This window comes from Miniopterus schreibersii (genome assembly GCF_964146895.1).
Source record: "Miniopterus schreibersii genome assembly, chromosome: 10".
NCBI lineage: Eukaryota > Metazoa > Chordata > Mammalia > Chiroptera > Miniopteridae > Miniopterus > Miniopterus schreibersii.
This window is the reverse complement of record NC_138110.1, coordinates 66,209,562-66,219,646: the sequence shown is the minus strand read 5'-3', so window position 1 is coordinate 66,219,646 and position 10,085 is coordinate 66,209,562. Positions and strand designations below refer to the sequence as shown.

Sequence of the window (10,085 nt, the reverse complement as noted above, 5' to 3'; positions counted from 1 at the left end):
TGAAAAGCAAGGACCTGCAACCAAGACTACGCTATCCGGGAAGACTATAATTTAAAACTGAAGGAGAAATAAAGAGCTTCCCAGACAAAAAAAAGCTAGAGTTTGTTACCACCAAACCAGTGTTACAAGAAATGTTAAAGGGCCTTCTCGAAGAAGAGGAAGCGGGAGGGGAGGAAGAGGAGGAAAAGAACAACAACAATGACAGAGGAACATAGTTAAAAGAATAAAATGGCAACAAATATGTACCTATCAATAATCACTTTAAATGTAAATGGCTTAAATGCTCCAATCAAAAGACACAGGGTAGCTGAATGGATAAGAAAACAAGGCCCATGTATTTGCTGTCTACAAGAGACCTACCTCAGAGCAAAAGGTACACACAGACTAAAAGTAAAAGGAGGGAAAAAGATACTTTATGCACATGGAAAAGAAAAAAGCTGGGGTGGCAATACTTATCTCTGACAAAATAGACTTTAAAACAAAGGTTATACTAAGAGACAAAGAAGGACGCTACATAATGATAAAGGGAACACTCCAATAAGAGGATATAACTCTTGTAATAATTTATGCACCCAACATAGGAGCACCTAAATATGTAAAACAATTCTTGATGAACATAAAGGAACAGATCAACAGTAACACAGTCATAGTAGGAGATTTTAACACTCCATTGACATCAATGAATAGATCTTCCAGACAGAACATCAACAAGGAAACCGTGGTCTTAAATAACACACTAGATCAGATGGATTTAATTGACATCTTCAGAGCATTTCACCCCAAAGCAGCAGAATATACTATTTTTTCAAGCACACATGGAACATTTTCTAGGATAGGCCACATATTAGGACACAAACCAAGTCTCAATAAATTTAAAAGGACTGAAATCATATCAAGTATCTTCTCTGACTATAATGAAACTAGAAATCAATCACAAGAAAAAAACTGAAAAACACACAAAGACATGGAGGTTAAATAACACGTTACTAAACAATGAATGGGTTAACAATGAGATCAGGAAAGAAATTTTTTAAAATAATAATAAAATTAAAAAGGGGGATAGTGGTGGTGACAAGCAGAGTGTACCCACTGAGGAAACCTGCCACCTGGATGAGACTGGTAAGCAAAGTCTGCCATGCAGGGTCTGCCACCAGGTTCCCCAACTCAAAAGCCCAATTGGGCAGCCTGCCCAGAATGTGCCTACTTGGGTTTGTTATGAGCGGAGCCAGAACAACAGAGCAGTCCAGAGGGCTGAGCTCAGACGTCAGGTCAGCCTGTCCAGTCCAGGCCAGGCCATTGCCACCATTAGTGAGCTAGGCAGCAAGCAGCAGACACAAGAAGTTGGCTCAGAGGGCCTGGGGCTCCGGGCAAGTGCAGGGCAATGACCTCAGGGGAGTTCTGCAGCCAGGCCCTCTCCAGACCCCTTCCCTAACTGGTGTTAAGAGTAGCACCCCAACATTGCTCCTTGGGGTCCTCTTTTATAGCCCTCCATGGGGGACCAACTTACTTCCTCCTCAGGATCTCTGTTCACTTGGCTCCCTCTCACCTGGGCAGCCCTACCTGAACTCCCCAAACCTCTGCTGGTCTCAGGTGGTCCATCGCCTCTGGGGTAGACCAGGTTGAGAGAAGCTGATGTTTTCATTGACCTGCTGGGTGCTCTCTGTGCCCACTGAACCAAGCAAAAGGGCCTCACCTGAGGCCACCCACTGGCCCACACACTGGTCTCCCCACCTTCCCACCTGTCCCTTGACATCTGCCTCCCATTTGGCTCCCTATGCTGTCCATGGCACAGAGTTTCTACTTCTGGGGCCTGGGATCCCTGGGTGGTGACTGTGCTGCCCCAGACAGGGCTGTATAGAAGAGGCCTCTCCCTGTCCCCACCTAGGCCTTATGAAGAAATGCTTCTGAGCAGCAAGGGCCCTGCTGGCGCTGTGGCTAGAAGGATAGTATTGAGGTTTTGGGTGGAGGCCAAAAAAAGGAGATCCCCTGGGACGCGCAATTATCCAGTTAACCCAACCCACAGGTCAGAGGTGTCCTGCATTTCCTCAGGGCTGCTCAGATAAGCACTGACCGGAGGAAAGATCCCTGCAGCTCCGGTTTGAGTCTGTGTACACAACACAGGGATGATTAACCCTGGGCCTGGGGGGAGGGGATGTGCAGATCAAAGGCCCTCAGGCAAAATGACCAGTCTCAGAGCTCAGGGGGAGCAAGGCATTGTCTGCTCTAAACAGACGGGCTCTAAATAAAGCTCATGTAGTTCCAGGGAGACCTGGGGCTCTTGGTAACCGGGATCAGTAAACCCGCCATGAAGCAGAAATGTTCTTTCTGCATTTCTATCACTTTATTTATTGTCGCAATATATAAGAAACAAACCTCCACGCCGTCACCAAACTGGGTCCCATAGAAACCAAACCAATTATTCTTGGAGGCGCCTGGATCTGGTTTGAGCCGGCCCCTGCTCCCAGACTCCTCTGAAGACCCCTCTCGGCCACTTTCCCCTGTAAATCTCTGCAGGCCTTCCTACGGACTGGGGGACCTTCATCCTTTGGGCCACGGGGCTCTCTCCTCATACGGGCTCACCATTCACCCTCCAAGTATCCCAGGAAATAGAAACCACCTGGTAGGAGGATCAGATTCCTGAGAGGTGACAGTGTCACCTCTGCCTCACGGCGCTTGTCAGCCCTCGACCCTCACTTTGGAGGGGAGAGATGACTCCCTCCATTCCTCAGGCCTGGAAAGGCAGTGTAAGGTGAGATGAAGATGGGGGAGGGCTGAGAGGAGGTTCCAGGCCTGGAAAGGGGCAGGATCAGTATCAGAGTGGGAGGAGGAGACAGGCAGTGAGGGTGTTGGCTAAAGACCACAATGAGGAAGGAGGACAGTGCAGGCACTGAGGTATCTCAGGCCCTGTCAGTGGCTGGGGTTGGGGGAAGGGGCATCTGGGAAACAGGCCTCCCTCTGGAATTCAGAGTTCAGCTGCTGTGTCACTGGCTCCTGGGATCTCCAAGACAAGAGTGAAGACTACAAAGGGGCATCCAGGAGTGCCACACTCCAAAAGGACAGCGTCCCGTGAGTATGACACACTGCCAGATGCATAGATTCCTGGCCTCAGTTTCCGGGTTCTTTCTCACTGCCTGGACCCCAAAATAGCAATAGGGGGCCTGGATGGTTGCTCAGAGACCTAGTGGTCAGCAGAGATAGCTGGGGCAGGAATACACACCTACAGATATGCGGGAATATTAAGGAGTGATGTCGAGGCCAAGACTTGGTTGGAAGTAGCTTTGCCGCTTTCAAACCAGCCCACAGCTGCCTGATCTACCCCTACCTGACCTCCCAGCTTCCCTGTGCAATCCTGGCTACTCCAGAAACTCCACACATGGCAACTCTTAGCCATTCCCCCTGGGCATGGCTGACCTCAGGAGCCCTGGCTTTTGTTGGAACCAGGAAAGGCTTGACTCCAGGTTCCCAAGTATCACAGCTGTCTGGGGGCTCCTTGCTTCCCTGAAGGCAACCCTGAGGGCCCTCCCAAGAAGGAGACCCCAGAATTTATTTTAAAATGTGACCTGCAAACCAGGACTCACCTGAGGCTGGGCAGTTCTAAGGGGAAAATAGGGGCAGCTGAGTTCTGTTGGGACTGACAAAATCTTCCTCAAGGCCCATGCTCTTTATTCATAGACGTTTATGTGGCAGTGTCTGCGCCTGGAGAGTTTACAGCCGTGAAGGGCAGGTTGCCTTCCCCCCTCAAGCTCAGGGATGGGGTACTGAGAGGTTCAGGCCCAGGTGGGACAGATGAGCGAGGCCTTCCGCAGGAGGTCCCTGTGGGTCAGCAGCCACAGAATCAGAGGGCATTAGGGGCGAGGGCATCGCTGGGCGACGGAAGAGCAGGAGGTGCCCGGCGCGCGTGGGGGAGACGAAGGGAGAAAGCAGGCAGGGTCCAAGTCGCTGCACACTCAGTCACGCTAGGGACCGTCCAGGACTTGGGCTCCTCCTCAAAACCCGGTGGTAGGGGGCACCTTTACCCTTCTCTCGGGGTATTTCTTCCGGACTTAATGGGCTGTCCCCTTGTTCTCTCCCCAGCCGCGCACCATGTGGGTGGCCCTGCTGCTGCTGCTGCTGCCCGGGGCGCGGCGCCTCAGCCTGGCAGGGCCTTCCCAGGACGGGGTCCCTCTCTTCCGGCTCACCCAGCAGTGCCCCTGGGGAAGCGGGGCCAGCAACGCCACGGCGTCGCCCTGCGAGGGGCTTTCCGCCACGGGGGCCACGACCCTGACGCTGGCGAACCGCGGCCTGGAGCGCCTGCCGGGCTGCCTGCCGCGCGCGCTGCGCAGCCTCGACGCCAGCCACAACCTGCTGAGCGCCCTGCGCGCCGCGGAGCTCGGCCGCCTGCCGCAGCTGCGGGTGCTCACGCTGCGCCACAACCGCATCGCCACGCTGCGCTGGCACCCCTGCGCGCCCCCGCGGCTGCACGCGCTGGACCTCAGCTACAACCGGCTGGCCGCCCTGCCCCCGTGCGCCCGGCCCGCGCTGGGCGCCCTCCGCGCGCTGGCGCTGGCGGGGAACCCCCTGCAGGCGCTGCCGCCCGGGGCCTTCGCCTGCTTCCCGGCGCTGCGTCTGCTCAACCTCTCCTTCACCGCGCTGGGCAGCGGCGCCCTGGGCGCCATCGCCGACGCCGCCTTCGCGCCCCTGGCCACCCTGGAAGTCCTGGACCTCAGTGGCACGCTCCTCGATCAGGGTGAGTCCTGGGTGCCGAGGGTTTTCAGAGGCGGGCTGGGCATGTGCTCCTGGGCTCGGCTTCTTCGACGGGTGGTGGCCCAGGTGCCTCGCTCACAGTGCCGCTCAAAAGCAACCCCGCCTAGATTTCCTGATCCAGCGCCATACGGGGGTGGTTAATGCCTTGAGTCCCGAGAGGAAGGAACTATTATCTCGGTTTTGCCTATGAGGAAACCAAAGCCCAGAGAGGAGCGTGGCTGGCCCGAGGTCCACAGCTCATTAAGTGGTGCCTCCAACTCCAAACCCAAGCGTTCTGGGTCCAGAGCCCAAGCCTCTCGCCAGCTGCTCGCCTGCCACCCAGCAGCACTAGGGAGTGCCCGCAGAGGGGCACGTGGATGCGTTGCTTTGAGGCTGATTAAAGCCAAACAGGCCCTTCACTGAAGCTCTGAGGATGAATTCGGGGGCTTTTCTACTTGGTTGGCTAAAATTGTGTCTGCAAATGTTGACTCCTTCCAACAAGACACAGGAGGAGCTGAGAATACCGGCTCTCCTGTTTCTGGTGTGTTCTGACTCTGGTTCACAAGGTTGGTTTTATTATTTTTTTTAAAAACACTTCATGTGTGTATAATCGCCTGTTCCAACATCGACAAAGAAAGAAAAGAGCGAGAACTGGAAACGGGAAGGGACCCACAATTAGGCCTCTGGGCCTCCTCCTGCCTTGCCCTTCTCTCCCCTTTCCTTGCCTTCCTCAAATATTTCCCCACTCCTGGCAGCCATCAGAGTGAAGTTTGGGGTATTTCCGTGTGGAGTTTAACAAGAGGGTAAGGCAGCAGGGGAGCTGGAGACAGTGTCCTGGGTTCAAGTCCTGGCCCTGTCCTTTCCCGGCTGTGTGGCCTTGGGCCTTGGGCCGGTCATCCTCTCTGGCCTCAGCAGCCTCAGGCTGGAAGGAAGGAAGGGCTGGCTCTCAGCTGAAATGTGCCATGCTTCTGAGATTCCTAAAGCTGCCAGCACACCCATGCTCAGCAATGACCTTCAGGACTCACCTTGTCTCATGGTGTTCCTGTAATGCCCTGCCAGCCTCCTAGGCTGGGGTCTCCCTGGGTAGTGGGCAATTTCCCCTCTGTTTCAGTTCGGTCAGGGTGGATCAGAGACCTGCCCAAGCTCACCTCCCTCTACCTGAGGAAGATGCCCAGGCTGAGGAGCCTGGAGGGGGACATTTTCAGGATGACCCCTGAACTGCAACAGCTGGATTGTCAAGATTCCCCGGCACTTACCTCGGTCCAGACGCACATCTTCCAGGACACCCCTCGCCTACAGCTCCTTCTGCTCCAGAAGTAAGTCTTTCTGAGTCACACAGCTGAATCTGCCCGTTACACTAGGCCGAACAGGTGTGACTATTTTATGGAGCATACCAGACCTTAATTTTCCTCCCATGGCTCCTTCAAGTCCTCCCTGAGGTTTTATTCTCCCTCATCCTTTGGGTGGTATCTTGGGCAGGTCCCAGATAGACCATCCAGCCTGGAAACCATGCAGCCCAATCCTGTCCAGAGTGACACTGAAACTCCAAACTCCCATGCATGTGAGGTTCCCTTTAAGCCCAGGACGAGACACCTGCAGTGGGAAGAGGGGATGAGGCCACCACGTGCTCTATTCCGCCACCCACCTGACTTCCACGGGGGAAGCCAGCCCTCCCAGGGGTCGGTGGAGGAAAGGCGAGAGGGTAGGAAGGCCCTACTTGCCGCCAGGACCCAGGGCTGGTGCCTTCTGGCCTGTTGATGTCCCAAGTGTCACTATATCCAGACTCTTTCCTGACTCCTAACAGGAAGGGCAGCCAGCACCGCTTTGAAGGTGATCCCAGGCCACCTCCTTTCCTGGGAGCCCACAGCGGGCCCTGGGGAGCAGGCACCTTTCACCCATCATCACCCTCAGTGTAGCCGCTTCTCTCTTTTCTCTGCTAGCTCCAGACCCCACCAGAGTACTTCACTTTGGGGTTGTCATAAGGGAAAGGAGACAGGATATGCAGAGCACTTAGCTCAGTGCGGGTCACAGGGTGTGTGCTCTGCAATGGTGTAGATGGTGGCTGTGATGATGATGGTGATGGTGGTGATGGTGACCGTGATGGTGTTGGTAATGTGGTGCACTGGTGACGGTGATGACAATGATGGTCATGGTGGTATGTTGGTGAGAGTGATACCTCTGGCTCAGACTCCTCTTTTGAGCTTTAGACTGATGCAACATTGTAAGACATCAGCTGTGGAGCCAAACTGCCTGGGCTCAAATCCTGACTCCACCACTTACTAGCTGTGTGAGTTGGGGCAAGTTACTTAACATCTCTATAGCTCAGTTTCCTCATCTGCGAAATGATGACAAAAAGGAAGTCCAAGGTCATTAAGATTTTTACCCAAAGTAAGACCATTTAACCCCTACCAGAATGGCTTTCCCACACAGCATCATGACTCTCTGGGGATGGTTTTGACCTGATTATAAAAGCCTTACTTAATTGATTTTCTGTGTATTTCAGCTGCAACTTGAGTTCCTTCCCTCCTTGGACCCTTAATTCCTCCCAGGTCCTGTCCATCAACCTCTTTGGCAACCCCCTCACTTGTAGCTGTGAGTTGTCCTGGCTCCTCATGGATGCAAAGAGGACTGTCCTAAGCAGGTAACACATTTACAAAGGGGGTGACTGAGGGGTGAGGGTCATCCTCCCTGAGCTGAAGTCTTGCTCACATAAGTAGGCTGGGCAAGTTGGCATTGTAGGGCAGGGTGGCCATCCCCCATGTAGTCACATTCAGGGACCCAGAGGCACAGAGAGCATGGAGGAACAGACATGGGGGTTTTAATGGGCCAGACCAGGAGGTAGGGTGCATCACTCCCACTCATATCCCACGCTTAACTGCAAGGGAGGCTGGGAAATGTAATCTAGCTGTATGCCCAGTAGGAGAAAGAAATGGGCTGAGTCAACAGTTAGCTTGTCTCTGCCAAAACAGGGTTATCATTGTCCCATTTTACAGATGAGCAGATTGGGGCCCAAGGAAGGGAGAGACTTGCTTAGATTCAGGCAGCTCCTGGGGAGAGGAGGCAGAATCTATCTTCCTCCAAAACTGTGCTCTTAACCACTGGGCTCCCTGAGCCCCCTAAATGGAGCCTGGCCTCGTCTATCATTCAGTCCAAGGCCGGTGGGCTTACAGAGCACTTGTGGGACAGACAGAAGTCCCACGAAGAGGTCTCATTGGCTCTTGGCTGGGAGAACTACTTTTGCAGTGGGGAGCCATGCCCAGGTTAGCCACCAGAATAGGGTGGGGGCTGGGAACACCTCTGGTCTTGAGCACCCTCAAACCAGCTCCACCAGCTCCCTTTGGGAGACATGCCCCCATCCTGTGGGGGTTCTCTTCTCACCTCCCACCCAAGCCTGGAGACAAGTGGCGCTCAGTCTGTCTCCCTCCCCTCATGTTAATTCCACAGACAAGCACCCAGGCCCTTTGCAGTGAAGGGTCTCACTTCATATTAATGACGGGATTGAGAGTGCAGGCTCCTCACACCACTGACTACTGTTCATTCTGGCTGCATTCCTTAGCCCGTCTGGGCCTCTACCTCCTCATCCATAAAATGGGGATAACAGTGCCTACCTCATAAGGCGGTGCAGATTAAATTCATCGATACAGTCAAGAGCTAACAGTAGTCCCTAGCACGGGGCAAGCACTCAGAAAATGTTAGCCGGTATGAGTATTGTGACTAGTACTGGTGGCCAGGAAGCAGACAGGCGAGAACACTCAGAGAACCTGGGCCGCCCTTCACAGGGCTCGCCCAGGTTCAGGCTCTGCCGTTTGCTGGCCAGCTGTCTTGGGCAGGTGGTCCCTCTTTCTGAGCTTCCATTTCCTCCCGGGCCCCATGGGAGCCTCCTCCACAGGTGGCCCCGAAGGGCAGTGAGGCGATGCTGGCTAGTGTGTACCCGGGGTGCCTGGCAGACGTGCTGACAAGGCTTAGCCGGAGGGATTGTCTGCGCCCGGTACTCAAAGCCTGGGCAGAATCGGTCTTGATGCCAATTAACTTCTACCTGGTTGACCTCCCCTCTAGGGCAGCAGACACTGTGTGCGCACCAGCTGCAGGACCCCCCGGGACCTTCTCAGCCCCTCTAGTGCTGTCCCAGCTGCCCAGTGTGTGCCACTGGGCCCAAAGCACCACCCTCCTGGATTCCAACCCACCCTCCCCTCTCCGCTCCACCCTGGCACCATCTACACAGGGTTCCTTCACCCCGCCGCGCACAGCCCCCTCCACGCAAGCTGTGGGAGGCCCGCAGAGCGTGACCAAGGCCCCCTCCCACCCGGTGGGTACCCCAGCAGCAGCTGCGCGGTCACGCAGCAGTGTCGGGGAGGGGGCCGCCTCCCCCACCATCTCCACAGCAGCTCCCCGACGCGCCAGCGACCCCCCCGGGGCTGCAGGCACAGCCAGGACACGGCACGGAGAACTCGCCGCCCGCCTTGTCCTGGACGCGAGTATCTCAGCTGCCTCCGCCCCACCGGCCAGCAAACAACTGGGTCCCTCCCCTGCCTCCGGGGACCCACGGGGCGCACCCCAGGCCGCCCCGCAGGCTCCCCACCCAAGTCCTCCCGAGGGCGCAATCCCGATCTTGCTTTTGGATGATGACTCCGGTGAGGAGGAGGCGGGGAAGCGGGAGAAGGTGGGCGCGCCTCCCCAGGACGTCGCCTGTGACTACCACCCTTGCAAGCACCTCCAGACCCCGTGCGCTCAGCTGCAGAGGCGCTCGTGGTGCCGGTGCCCCGGCTTCAGCCAGGAAGACACCGTCCCCGACCCCCCCAGGCTGCAGGGCGTGTCGGAGACCACGGACACGTCCGCGCTCGTCCGCTGGTGCGCCCCCAACTCGGTGGTGCGCAGCTTCCAGATCCGCTACTCCCCGGAGGGCTGGCGGGGCAACCAGTCGGTGGTGGGGGACATCTACGCCACCGCCCGGCAGCACCCCCTCTACGGGCTGTCGCCGGGCACCACCTACCAGGTCTGCGTCCTGGCGGCCAACAGGGCGGGGCTGAGCCCGCCGCGCGCCGCGGGCGGCCGGGCGCCGTGCGCCGCCTTCACCACCCAGCGCGGCTTCGCGCCCGTGCTCGCGGGGCTGTGCGCCGCCTGCGGCCTGCTGCTGCTCAGCACCCTGCTGCTGTCCGCGTGTCTGTGCCGGCGGGGCCGGGGCCCGCGCCCGCGGCGCTGCGACACGCACCTGGTGGCCTACAGGAACCCAGCCTTCGAGGCCCCGCCGAGGCCCCAGCCCTGCTCTTAGCTCGGCTGCCCCGCCGCCGGGCGCGCTGGGCCCCGGGACTGGCTGCCTGCGCGCAAAAAAGGAGATCCCGAGGGTCCAGCGCTGCCCCGTCCGC

The 10,085-nt window shown here is 56.6% G+C and overlaps 1 protein-coding gene across 1 annotated transcript; it reads left to right on the top strand.

The window, feature by feature from the left end:
* The first annotated feature begins 2,877 nt into the window (after positions 1-2,877).
* On the top strand, positions 2,878-10,085 carry LRRN4 (leucine rich repeat neuronal 4). Its single transcript, XM_081148956.1, has 5 exons — positions 2,878-3,066; positions 4,075-4,726; positions 5,834-6,038; positions 7,226-7,363; positions 8,779-10,085. Exons 2-5 carry the CDS (start codon positions 4,084-4,086, stop codon positions 9,989-9,991), a joined length of 2,199 nt encoding a protein of 732 aa, XP_081005082.1. The 5' UTR covers positions 2,878-3,066; positions 4,075-4,083; the 3' UTR covers positions 9,992-10,085.

What these genes read in the sequence shown, in the direction of transcription:
- LRRN4 (XM_081148956.1), top strand. Translation starts at nt 4,084, where the DNA reads ATGTGGGTGGCCCTGCTGCTGCTGCTGCTGCCCGGGGCGCGGCGCCTC. An exon ending in TGGCACGCTCCTCGATCAGG is followed by an intron (nt 4,727 to 5,833) that starts GTGAGTCCTGGG and finishes CCTCTGTTTCAG; the next exon opens with TTCGGTCAGGGTGGATCAGA. An exon ending in CAGCTCCTTCTGCTCCAGAA is followed by an intron (nt 6,039 to 7,225) that starts GTAAGTCTTTCT and finishes TGTGTATTTCAG; the next exon opens with CTGCAACTTGAGTTCCTTCC.